Below are 14,018 nucleotides of genomic sequence, written 5' to 3' on the forward strand. Positions count from 1 at the left end.
TTTTAGCTTTAAAACAAATGAATCTGTGCATTCACTTAGAACAATGCCCATTTTTAGCATGACCAAAATAGAACATAACACAGGCATCAACCTAGGTGCACATCAATGTCCAATCTAAATTGATCATGAGACAATACCAAACTATAATGTTCAATATCTCCCAAAAATATATAAAGATTCATCAGCACATTCAGGCTACAGAAAATAAAGGAAAAAGGAATATAAGCCTTAGGAACTTACTAGACCATTACTGCAACCAAGTCCAGTTAAGAAGCCAGAACTGCATGTTGCTTGTGCACAATAAATGCTTTACGAAGTTCTTGATACCAACTTCTATAATGCTCCAGTGAGAAACAAAGCTGCCTTATCACCTCTCTTTTCTCCTCAGCCCCATCTGAGATGAGAACTCTCTGGCTATCTACTTCTTTCTCCAGCTCCTCCACTTTCAATCTCAGTTCATCCACTAGATTCTGTGCACTTTTACCTTCAGCAATCAGCTCCACATGCTCCTGACGTAACTGGCCAAGATGCCCCTCCATTTGCTGGATCTGGCTGTCACGAGAGTTCACTTCTGCTACTAGTGTGTGAAGCTTTGCATTGAGCCCATCTTTCTCTGCCATTAGCATATCAAATTTCAGTTTGAGTCCGTCAAAATCTTTATTCAAAATTTCCACATTTTCCCTCCTTTCAATGAGTTCATCCTTCAACTGATTGATCTCACTTTGCAAAGCCATCTCATGGGCAACATGCAAACCTTTCAATTCCACTTTCTCAGCCTCGCATTGCCTTATTTCATTTTCTAATGATCCACTTCTCAATTCCCATTCTTTGAGAGTAGAATCAAACAAGGTCTGCTTCTCTGACAAACTTGAAATATCACACTGCAAATGTGCCTTCTCCCTAGAGAATTGTTCCTGGGCATCACTCAATGCAAGCTTCAATTCCCTTACCTCAATGTCACGGCTAGATACACTAGTTTTGTACCTTTCAATACTCTCATGAAGCTCCAAAGCCTTCCTTTTACCTGAATCAAGCTGGGCCTGCAACATGGCTATCTCTTCCCGAGCTACCTCAAGCTCACCCTGCAATTCATAAGTACCTTCAGATGTTCTATTCACAAGTTCAAGCCTCAACTTCACAATCTCTTCATCTGATCCCTTAAGCCTTTCTCTAGTTACTTCTGACTCTTCTACCAACCTCCTAATCTGGTTACTAGAGTCTGAAATACAAGTTTCCAATTCAGCTATTTGATTTTGCAGCTCCAACACTCGTCCCCTCTCCAATTTAAGGTCGGCCTCTCTCATCTTGATATCTTCCTGCACACACTCAAGCTGCGCCTGCATACTCTCTACAAGTACAATAGCAGATTTACCCTTCTCAAGCTGACTCTTCAACCTGGCAATCTCTTTTTCTGAAAGCTGAAGTTGTAGGTTGGAAACCCTTAGCTCTTCCTCACTTCGGGAAATTCTGCCAAGCATTTCCTCATAACTACATTTCTCTCCTACCTTCAACATATTATCCATATTGTCTTTTCTAGCTGTCCAGAACTTCTCTTTCATGCTAGACACTTCAGTTTCCATCTCAGAAATCTTATGATGCAGCACCTTGCCATCAAAATCCATTGGTGGGCTCGAGTAGTTGTTGAGAGTTAAGTTAAAAGGTTCTGTCTCAGAATCCGATGAAAAAGATGATGGAGATGATTCAATGCCCTCCTTCAAAGAAAGAACAGAGCTTCCAGCACCAGAGCTAAGGGATACGTCTGAATTGATAGCTTGATGACCAGAACTGTGAAAACCTGACTTCTGATCAGGAGTGAGTAGTGGAGAACCTTGTCCAGATCCAAATTCAGAACTGCCAAAGCCCTGCATTTGGAGTTCTGACGGTAAACTCTTTCGTAATGCTTCTGTCACATGATCATAGCGCTCAGCCAGTGATTGATACATGCGGTGGAATTCCCCAACATCAGCAACCAATTGCCTCTTCTGACCATTCAATTCAGCATTCTCCACCAAATGATCACCATCCGCTTGGATCAGGTTCAGCATTTCCTTAACATTCTGGCCCATCACTGTAATCAATAAAATGCACTGGTCATGGAGCATTTTGTTACTCAACTATTGAAGTATGAAATCTGAAATTGAAGTTAAACAAAACCACATTGCTCTATGCCAACGGAAAAATGTTAGGCTGAACATAACAGAAGCCTTTGATTGGAGGACAGGACCTTGTTAATGGTTTAGTAAATTATACCAGCATTCTCTATATGTAGTTTAGAAAAGTGGTTAACAGAATAGAGAACTATAAACAAGACAAGTTGTGAAAAAAGTTGCTTACCCTCAAGATTTTCTGCCAGCCACTTAGAATTCTCAGGACTAATATGACTGTCCCACCAACATAAATTTGACTTCTTTGATTCTGTTGGCTCCATATAAAACTCCAACTGACTTAAACAATTACAAACTAGTCAGTGTGAAGACCTTCAGTGGTAGTAATAATGACAATAATGATGATGATGATGATGATGCTAATAACAAAAAACAAGCATGAGAAATTTTGGGGAAAAAACACTGAGAAGTGGTGGTTTTTCATACAGCATCAACAAGAATTTTTAGCTAATGAAGGATGGTGACAATATATAACATTTAAGCAGAAGGAAGAAAGTAGGAATTTGGATTCAGAAAAAAGGCCAGGAGACAAACCAGTGATCAACTGCGACAGACATGGACATGGACATGGTCATACCATTACAAAAGCAATCTAACTGGAAATGAAATTGTTTTAAGGAAAAATAACTTTTATTCTGAAATCAATAGAAAACTACAAAAATCTGTGCTCACAATTGGAAATAACAAGTAGCGCATTCAGAAAATCTTGTCCGTCGTGCATTGTACAAAACAAAACAAAACAAAACAAAACTAAAGAGTTGCATATTTATCCTATTCCATTTCTTCACTTCATTCATCCTGCCTTAACCTTAATCTAACATAAAATGTTGAGTTGTGCTCAAAATTGACTTCCTTATGATTTTTTTAGTCCCTCCAGGAAAGTAATGTTGATAAGAATAATAAATTAAGTCATCACATTCATTTGTTGATAGGAATCCCATGCCACAACAAACACCAAATTGGTTAAAGAAAAAACAACAATCAAGCCTAATTTTAGGGTCGGCTATGGATCCTCAACAAAGTAGACAGGGTATTATTATTATTATTTTTCCTTTCAAAGCCACAACATGTCATCAAGTATGTCTTTCTCTATCTATTTATGTTCCCTCAACTCAGTTTCTATCACTAGCGCATTAATTACTTTGATCTAGAAGATGAACAAAGCATGTCATGTCCTTAAATTTTACATCAATAGCATCTAAACAATTATAATTTCAGCTACTTGTTATGATAATTGATAGAGCATAGCTGGGTTGGGTATTATTAAAATTTTCATAGGCAGCAAAAGCACAGTAGCAGGGCGTATATGGATGAGATGACGAAAAGTGAGTGTAGTGACTGACCTTTTTTCTTTTTGGATATGGATCTGAGCGAGGCAGAGGAAAATCGGAAAGACCTGAAATCCAGACCCCAAAAATTAAAGGAGATCTGTAGTCTTAATAATAATTTTGAGGAGAAGAGAAGGCCTAATTGATCAAAGGGGGTTGGTTTTCGCTTTTCGGAATTGAGTTTGGGAGTTAGATAGAGTGTTGACAATCAGAAAATGGCTTAATAAGTAATAGACATTAGACATTAGACATTGACAGACAGGCATAAAAAAGAAAGAGACTCTTCCTGTTCCCCCCAATTTGCCCCCCTTTTCTCTCAAAACCCCAAACTACCCTCCTTTCTAATTTTCATTTTCGACCTTTTTTCTATTGTCTGTCAATATGCTTTTAAATTTAATCAATATATAATAAGTACAATTATAGCCTGAATTATTTGTCTTTGTTATCATCATTTAATTTATCTAGAGATAATAGATCATTTGTTTTTGGGATAATCTAGCTAGATAGATGTATTCAATTAATCTAGCTAGAGATAATGGAGAATCAAGTCAACAATGGACATAGATATAAAGCCAAAGAAATGGTATTTTGGTAACTTGGAGATGACCCCCCATAATTACGCATCAATTGATGGGCCGGGGGCCACCTCCCGCGAAACGACTTTAAATTTTTGGAGGGAAATTTTTGAACTTTCAAAACAAACAATGTGATTTCATTTTTTTGAATTGTTTATTTATGTATTGTTGCAAGTTGCAGCCTGCTGTACCTATCGTTGCCTTGTCTTGTAGTTGTAGTAGGCAAGGCAACAATTTTACAATTTACAATTAGGTAAGCCTTCCTTCCTTCCTGGGCCCCTGGTACTCCACTCATCCACTGCTCAACTTTCCTTTCTTTTCTTCTTTTTCTTCAACATGAGCAATTTGTGATATCATCATATCATAGCATAGGGGTTAGAGGTTATGTACTTATCAAATCAAATCAAATCAAAAAAAAAAAAAAAAAAAGGTTATGTACTTATATTGTGATTTGTGTTATCAACAAATTTTACATTTTAGAGCTATTAATTTATCTAGAAATAACAATAAGCTCAACATGGTCTTATTCCTATTCATGGGCTCAGACCAAGGAACATAATCATATAATCATATATTAGAATCCTAATCATACTTCATAATATCATTAATATTTTCCAAATGTGTTTTCTCTTTTTTCTAGTGGATTCTAGGTTTTTATTATGGATTCAAGGCACCCTTATGGATATAAGGGTTTCTTTAAGCTAGAACAAGATCTAGCCCTTTCAATTTTGCAACATGCTCGTTAATTTGGATTTTAATACCATACAAGATTGTGTTAACAATAGAGATAACTATTGCGAATATATAATACATAAGCAAATTATTGGTAAGCAGGACTTTTCATGATATTTATAAGAATTACAAATGTAGGGTCTCAATTTACAGTTTAAGCCCAAAACGTATGGAATGTTGGCCCAATAAGCTCAATACAATAAATTTGTAGAGAGTAGGTTGAAGAACTAGGTCTTAATGAATTGAACAACGGATAAGTTTAATTTGAACGACTATCAAACACAAATAAGAGATTTGATCTTAATATATTTTCAATCCGAGAAGGTCCCCCTTGTATAAATTAGTCACAAATGGATACAAAGATAATTTAGATTGCTACAGTCTTTTTCTCTCTATTTTTCCCGATCACCTCTTCATGAAGAGCCTTTCACATTATATATCCTCCTTTGGACCATTTTCATCCTACACTTGTTAATCATCCGAGCTCTTACTTGAGTACCTGTCCCATCAGACACCCTCTCTGGTTTTTCTGTGAGTTATGGTAGCTAAGGTAGCACTGTTCAAAGGTTTTCTCCACATAAATGCAACTAGAAAAGTAGCTGCAGTGCATTTAATGCGGCGGTGGTAGCTTTCCCTTAGATATTTTTAGGTTTCCTTCCTTTTCGTATATTCATGAGACATGTCCCTATCATTGGAACTTCTTGGAGGATCACTCTATTTTTTGGAGTATATACTTTGAACTGTATTCATCATATCCGAAGAGGAATTCTTCCTCGGATTATCCTCCATTTGTTCCCTATTTATGAGACTTTAACTGGGAACCCTTAATAACTATTTGTTCCTCCTTGGACCTATCAATGTCCTCAAACAAAACCCAAGACCCAATATATGATCTTGGGCCCTCACTCCCACAATAGATTTTATGAAATAATTTTTATAAAAAAATTAATTCTTGATTATACTTGATTTAGAGGATTTCTTTGATTGTGTGGATTTTCATAAGCTGAGAAATGTTAATTTTTTTTTTTTTTTTTTTTTTTTTTTTTTTTTTTTTTTTTTTTTTTTTTGTGTAAACCTAGTCGGTATGCCTTAAATTGTTGGGAGCAAACACAATTTCATAGAATCTGACAGGAAAGACCAAATTCGTTTATGCCCAGTAATTAAAAAAGAAGCTTACAATTTATTTTTGTTTTATTGGATTATGATGTAATTTTGTGATATACAAAACAAAATTATAGGCCACAAAGTTCATACTCAAGCAATGATAATTGATTGACTAACCATTCATCCATCAAGAGAATATATAAAATTGGGGATGAACAATATAGAATTGAGTTAAAAAATTAAAAAATTAAAAAATTAAAAAAAAAAAAAAACTCTTGAAGTGGTTAAAAAAAAAATCAGGACTTGCAATAAGTTGATGAATTGAAGATTTAAGGAAATATTTTTCGAGGAATTGATCAAGAGGTCAAAGAGCATAAGACAAAGTTGATTAAGGAGAATGGTGAAAATCATGAGATGGAAATTATTGGAAATATCATGAAATATCTAATTGAAGTCAAATATGGTGATGAGGCCGTAGGCAACAGTTCCTAGGACCCGATTGATTTGCAAAATATGATTAAACAGTCCATTGATTTTCTTAGAATATAAAATTTTGATTTTGTTTTCAATAATTTGTTGATTGATATTGTAAATCAATTGAAGGCCAATGGGAAGAAAATTATCCTACGGTGTATCAATGGTACAAGTTTCAAAATTGAATTTGGAGCAAAAGATTTCAATTTTTTGACGAAAACTTGAGGTTGAGTTCCTTTCAAGTGGAGTGGTCCGATATATGACATAATATGGGGGGTAAATTTCACCACTTGTTAATTTTTAAATTTTTATATAATTTTCGAAATTTTAGGTTTAGGGTTATTATTTTACTTGATTTTAGGTATATTAAATGCATTTCGAGTAAAATCAAGCCTATCAAGGTCCTATTATGGTAGGGTATCAAATATGATCTTTTTAAAAATATTTTCACTCGAAAAACAAGTTCTTGAAACATTTAAATAGGACTGCAAGTCTGCAATATGAGTTTAGGTGTACTTATTATTTTTCTAGTCAAATTTATGGTCCTATTACCGTTTTTCTAGGTTTTTTTGTGGATTCAATAAATTCCTTTTGGATTTACGGGTTTTGTCAAGCTAGAACGAAATCTAGCCCTTTTAAGTTTCCATTATACACTAGATAGAAATAACTATGGGGTGATTCACTAAGAAAGGCACATATAGAATTGCTGTGGAAAGGAACATGGAAACGACAGGGGAAGTAGAAGTAATTGGGTAGAAATGAAAACATTTTGGTTCAATTGGATAGGTCCTCCTTTGTCCACAAAACTACGGTGCCCCTTAAGGCCCAACCCAATATCTAAGGAGATAATATATAAACTCACTAAAACTTTTCTAAATTTTCAATGTGAGGTTATTTTTTTCACTACCATCAACTTGTGTTCAAGTAGGTAGGTACTTTCGGAATCAATTTCTTATTTGCTTCTTAATGATTTTAAACAAGTAACCACATGAATGTTATTCTCTTCACGAAAGAGATCATGACCCAACGTAGGCTGGTCTCAGGAGAATTGGTTCGAAGTTTGCAAAAAACCAATTCTCAAAACTTATTTCTTTGCAGAGTAGGCAACAAAAATGCTCACATGTTAGCGTGACAAGCAAAGACCTTGGACAACATGCTAGTGTGGGTGGAAGATACCTCAATGATTTTGAATTATTTTCTTTTGGGTAAAATACAAAAATCACTAGTGAGGTTTGAACTAATACTAGATGATAATAAACCTTTTAAAAAATATTCAATATTCTCGCTAAGCACAAAGAACACTTAACATCATTTGAAAGTTCCATGTTCTTCTAAATTCTTTACTTTCTTTTAACAATTTATCTTGACTGTACAAGTCTTATAGCTACTGCATATACACGATAAAGTGTTTAGGTAACTAAGTGTGCGTTTCGATTGGATGTTTTGCTCAATTTGAACGTTTAACGTTTTTTTAGTGGGTCCCATGAGTACTGTTCACATATCATCAAATTCAGCAAAATACAGATTTTTAAGTAAATTTGGATCCTACAACACTATTTATACCTTTAAAAATGATTTTGATACAATGTTTTCAGCAATAAATTTTCAGTTTTCAGCAAATAAGTAGTATCAAAACACACTTTAATGGTAGATAAAATGCAGGGCAAATATGGAAAAGAAAACAAGAGAAGCACAAGAATTCTCAAATAATATTAAGCGATATTCGGATTTATGGAGCAGAATGAATATTTTTGAAAAATTTTGGTCTTTAATGGATCACAAATTTTTATTATTTATTTATTTGAGTAAAAGGTTAGAGATTACAAATTGTGAAAGGAATTATAAATAATTTTGTTTGGGGGGTAAAATTATAAATAAAAAATTGCGTTGCCCTAAACTTGACTAAACCTTACTGTGTTGGTAAAAGTGGTTGATCAACAACCAACCTGCTTCTCATTGAAAAATGATCGGTTGTTGTTGAAATTTGGTCCCCCGGCGCAGGTGAAATTTGTCATACACTTTCCACGTGTAAGTGCGAGTAGTGGAACTCAGGGATTTTTATTTTATTTTGGTGGGTGTGGCACTTACACTAGGGGAATTGAAGTGTGGTTGCATTGTCCGTATGTATGTATGGGGGATGAAAGAAAGCAAAAGCGGACTGTCACGCATTCATCCAATCCAAAGCGAGAAAAGGAGAGAGAGATGGAAATAAAGTGTTGGCTTGGGTCACGCACTGATGGAGACCATACAATAATACAAACTACAAAGACAAAGACAATCAATCGTGGAGTGAGCTGTAGCTGTGAGCAAAATTGAGAAATTGACACTACTTTCCACTCTTCGTTTTAGCAAAAATTGTCACTAGGACACGCAAGGACATTGCAATGGAAATATTTGAGTTCAGCCTTTTTTGCGACTTATAATAATGCAGAAACAACTTTTCTTTCTCGTCTCCCTCTTGTTTTGGACTTGGCTTTATACATGTCAATCTACTTTTATTAACAAAAACATTATATTTCGGATCTCTTGCATTGTTTAGAGAATTTGTTCTTTTCTCCTCTTTATATCCGTTACAAATCAAAAACTTAATTAAAACGAGTACATTCGGTGAATTCCATACATGAGTGTGTGGGTCAATGATCCGAATTCAAGTCTCCATAAATTATATTTTAAAAAAAAATGATAACACCCGTCACTAATTACGCAGTGTTCAAAGTTCAAAGACATGAGGGACGACGTACGTGCTCCTCCATTTTGGGGTTTTGCAGCTGGAGCCAGGAGCTAGCTGGGGGGCATTCCTTTTACATAATTTAAATAATTAAGTACCTTTCCGTGCTCCTGTATACCATATCATTATTAATTCAATTGCATACCTTTATTTTAACTTGTAGTGAATGGAGGCATCCCTTCAACGTTTGCCTCCTGGCTTCCATTTTGCCGTCTTTGGTGGTTCTAAGGAAATTGAATTCTAGAAAAAAAATTTAGGAATACAACTAAATACTTGAAAATATTTTAAACGGTAGAGTCTATTTTGATACATACTACTACAACCATCCAACTACGTTTCTAGTCTCTTGCTTGAACTTGTTACCAAACAAATTACTACAACTCGACCCACTCGTTATGAAATTGCATCCGCTTTTACTTAGGTATGTTTGGTAAACTGTAATAGGCATTATAATATAATAGTTATTCTTATAGTTTAACTATTCAATAGTTATTTTATGTTTATATTACATAGAATAATCATTCCTTATGAATAGTCATTCATTTTTTTTAAAAACAAACACACACATGAGGAAGAGGGAAATGGGTTCTAACACAAAGATACACTACAAATTCCACTTAAAAGCCATGGTAATGAATAGTCATTCTTTAAAATGAGGAATAACTATTCATCTCTAAAAAATTTGTAATAGTTATTCCTTAGTAGGAGTATTAATTTATAAAATTAATATATTTCCAAAAAATAATGCTACAAATACAAACTATTTTATAACATTTTTACAAATTGCTGATGTGACAAATTTTTACTAGTTCTAATATGGGTCCATCACTAACATCACATTTTTACTTACAATAATTGTAAGGACCAGATTTGGGTTCCTAGCCCAAAAGATGGATGGACTCATGCTCAAAAAGCCTAAAACAATGAATTTGTAGAGAATGGGTTGGAAAACTGGGCTAAAATGAGTTGAAAAACAAATAAAGTGGGTTCAAATGATAAAAACAGGAAGATAAATTGATTTAAACTAAGGAAAATTGTCTTCAGCACAGTCCAATGTGATCAGTTCTTATATATTTCTCACAAGTTTGATTACAAATTTGGTTCCTGATTGCTACAGTGTTTCTCTTTTGATTTCTCGATCCCTCTCTCTCATTGCTTCCTTCTTCTTTTATACTATCTTCCCTTTTCATTTCTATCCTCCATGTGTAGGCCAGATGGTTGGTGTTGATACTTGTCTCATCAGCACATTCTTGAAGTTTTTGTATAGTAGCTGTAAGGCTGAAAACCACTATTCAGGTATTACTTCCACATTAATACGGCTAGAGGGTTAGTTGCAAAACATTCGATGCGGTGGTTGTAGCTTTTTCCTAAGATATTTTAGAACTCCTTCCTGTCCTATGTTTCTGTAATGCTTATCTATATCAATAGAATTTTCTAGAATGTTCCCTTGGACGGCAAACCACCCTTTCGGACCTCGGTTTTGGTTAGCCGAGGAGGCATTCATCCTCAGACCACCTTTATGGGCTACTCCTCCTCAGATGACTTCACATTCTAGGATTGGGCCACAGGCCCAATATATACATAGATAATGAGTTTCTGGGCCCAATACCCCTACAATAACTATTTGAAAAATACTAAAGTCACATCACCAATTTATAAAAATGTTACAAAATAGTTTGTATCTGTAGTATTACTCATTTCCAAATAAACAAACTTTTCATGTGCACATAACAATTATGAAAATAAAAAATAACTAATTTATCTTTCAAATTAAAAAAAAAATTAGGAAATATAATTATATGAGTAAAATATTTATTTGATTTAAAATACTTTCATTCTATTGTTTTAAGAGTTCTATTATTGTGTTGTCATCCAACAAATGAATAGTAATAAGTATTACATTACATCAACTTTTATTCCTTGTAATGCAATACCTATTCTTATGTAATTACCGTTACAGACTACCAAACGTGCCTTAATCCCATATGAGAGGGATGCACCAAGATGGAGTATATAATTTAATCTCTTTTAAAATTAATTTTTTAAGCGTGTTGCAAATATCATACTCCTCTTTAATTACACTTGCATTTCTGATAGAAGCATAGAAAAGGACAATGGTTGACAACTGTATTATTAAGGAGAAGACTATATCAAACCAAGTTTTGAGTAATTAATTAGCTGCAAGTCTTCTATATATGAAAGCTACATCTCACTTAAAATCAATTTTCTTACCTAAAACCAATTAGTTATTTATAGCCTTTACTTTGGATTGAGATATGGCAACATGTAATTACCACCCTCATATGGGATTTTTTTTTTTTTTTGAGAAAAATATGAGATCTAAAAGTTGATAAAAAAAAAAAAAATGTTTTTTATGTTTTTTTACCTAATCAACTTTTACAGAAATTGAAAACTTTTTGCTGAAAATACCATAGATAAAGGTAAAAGTTAACTGAATAGTACAGTGAGACTCATGAATAATACCAAACAATACAGTGAGACCCACGAATAGTAGCAAAAATAAGCTGAAATTGCAAATAAATTATAATTTTTAGCTTGTCCTAGACAGGTACTAAGTGTTTATTTGGTATCCCATAGTTTTTTGATAGTTTGTTTATTATACATAAGAAACAAAATATAGTTGTTGATAATTTATTTGTTATATGTTAAATGTAAAACTAAAATTTAAATTATTTTAAAAAATACTTGTAGGGACACGATTTTCAGCCCAGGTCCAAAATGTATGAGATACTGGCCCAGTGAACCCAGTATAATAAATTTGTAGAGAGTGGGTAGAAGAATTAGGTTTTAGTGAATGAGATAACAGTTATAATGAATTTCCAAGACAATCAAACAGAAACGAACCAAGTTTGTACAAGAGAGTTTGTCCTTGGCACAATCCGAGGAACTCTGTTCCAGTTATATTGGATGATAATAGTTACAGGAATTATTGAGATTGCTACAGTGCTTCCTCTTCTTCTTTTCCTCCCCCGATCTCGGGGGTCTCTACCCTTATTTATACTACATATCTTCCTTCATCTCTACCCTACACGTGGATAGTTGATGGTTTATGCTGATACTTGTCCCATCAACCCCCTCTAGAAGTCTTCTGGGGTGGTTGTAAGGCTGCAATAATACTGTGCAGAGATCACTTCCTCATCAATGTGGCCGGGGAGTTAGCTGGGGTGCATTCAATGCGATGATAGCAGTTTTTCCCAATATATTTTGGGATTCTTCTTTGTCTTTTGTTCTTGCAATGCTTATCCATATTTCCAGAACTTCATGGATCACACCTCTAGATGGTAGGCATTCTTTACGAACCTCGGCCTTGGCTAGCCGAGGACAAATTCATCCTCGGCACAAACTCCTAGGCCATTATGTTAAATATTATCTTCCTTATCCACTAGCATGGGTTTCCTTGGCTATACTTACCCATCCTCGGATGGCCCGGCCTTAAGCGCCCAAAACCCAACTGTATGATCTGGGCCCATGACCCTACAATACTTTTTTGTTAAATATTTTATTTTTAATTTTTTAAAAAGAAACAAAAAAAGGGTTTTTTTTTTTGTTTGGACTCTAAGAGCATTCTCTTCAAGGGTTTTAAAAATTCTAGTATTTAGCATCTAAAAAACCAGCTTTATAGCATTTAACACATCACTTTACAATACACCTAACATCAAAACTTATATTTTTTTTTTTACCACTTCATTAAAATATTATTTATTTATCATTTTTTATTCTCACCACCCAAGCCACCACAAACCCGCACAACCAATAGCCTTCACCACCGGCACAACCCATAGCACCAATCACGACAAAACCAACCACCAGCCTCCACCCACAGCACTTCCCACGGCACAACTCTTGCTTTTCCCTCTCATCCTCTCTCTGCCTCAATCCACAACACACCAAGTACCAAACCCACCACTGTTACCTAGCAACCTAACCACCACAAACCCACCGGCACAACCAACGACCTCAACCCACGACACAAACAAGTCAACCCACTCACCCTCACCATCCAAGCCACCACAAACCCACAACCAACGGCCTCAACCCACAGGCATAACCCACGACACCATCAACACCCAACAAGCAACCCAGCAACCCACCGCTGCTGAGAAATTCCATTGTTGAAAAACATCACCAAGACCCATCAAGCAAACCACCACCGAGACCCATCAAGCAAACCACATCAGAAAAATGACCCACAACCCCATCGACTATTGGACCCACAACCCCATCGACCATTGGACCCACAACCCACTAGCAGTCATCAGACAAACCTCCACTTGCAGTCATCAACGACCCCATCGGACTCACGAGAGAGAGAGTCTGAGAAAAAGAGATGAGAGAGAATGAGAGTGAGAGTGAGAGTTTGAGGAGGGGAATTAAAAACATTAAAAAAATAATGATATCTTGCTACAGTGTGCTCTCAAAAATAAAGAGATGAGAGAGAATGAGAGTGAGAGTGAGAGTCTGAGGAGGGGAATTAAAAACATTAAAAATAATAATATCTTGCTACAGTATGCTCTCAAAAATGAGAGCTCACTATAGCAAGATGTCAAATTTTTTAAAATATAGCATCTTTGATGGAGTAGAGTTTTATAATTTCAGTAGCTAAAAATAACATTTTAGCATTTATACCACCGATGGGAATGCTTTAATAAAGTAAGAACAGTAAAATGCACTGTATAACAATGCAATTACACTCATCACTCGTCCTTTAAGATGTTGATGTCATCAAAAGGTTCGGTTGAGTCACTTCTCAATTGCGAGTTTGCTTGTCTGCCCTTTTTTTTAACTGTCCGTACTTTCTCGGACTTTATTGAAGACATAACACATTATTTACACAACTGTTCAGTTCTTATTATTATTATTATTTTTTTTTGGTTTATTGTTAAGTCACCGT

At 35.0% G+C, this 14,018-nt stretch overlaps 1 protein-coding gene across 2 annotated transcripts; it reads right to left on the minus strand.

The window, feature by feature from the left end:
* Positions 1-96: 96 nt before the first annotated feature.
* On the minus strand, positions 97-3,726 carry LOC126697882 (protein NETWORKED 4A-like). 2 transcript variants are annotated; one of them, XM_050395023.1, is made up of 3 exons: positions 3,509-3,726; positions 2,335-2,440; positions 97-2,068 (listed from the first exon to the last, which is right to left on the minus strand). In XM_050395023.1, the coding sequence occupies exons 2-3, from the start codon at positions 2,426-2,428 to the stop codon at positions 267-269; spliced, it is 1,896 nt and encodes a 631-aa protein (XP_050250980.1). In that variant the 5' UTR covers positions 2,429-2,440; positions 3,509-3,726; the 3' UTR covers positions 97-266. The 2 variants fall into 2 exon arrangements, with proteins under 2 accessions (XP_050250980.1, XP_050250981.1); XM_050395024.1 differs by having other exon boundaries at positions 2,335-2,444.
* Positions 3,727-14,018: the final 10,292 nt, after the last annotated feature.

The sequence above is a fragment of the Quercus robur genome, chromosome 8 (assembly GCF_932294415.1).
Source record: "Quercus robur chromosome 8, dhQueRobu3.1, whole genome shotgun sequence".
Lineage (NCBI taxonomy): Eukaryota > Viridiplantae > Streptophyta > Magnoliopsida > Fagales > Fagaceae > Quercus > Quercus robur.

What these genes read in the sequence shown, in the direction of transcription:
- LOC126697882 (XM_050395023.1), bottom strand. Translation starts at nt 2,428, where the DNA reads ATGGAGCCAACAGAATCAAAGAAGTCAAATTTATGTTGGTGGGACAGT. An exon ending in GCTGGCAGAAAATCTTGAGG is followed by an intron (nt 2,069 to 2,334) that starts GTAAGCAACTTT and finishes TATTGATTACAG; the next exon opens with TGATGGGCCAGAATGTTAAG.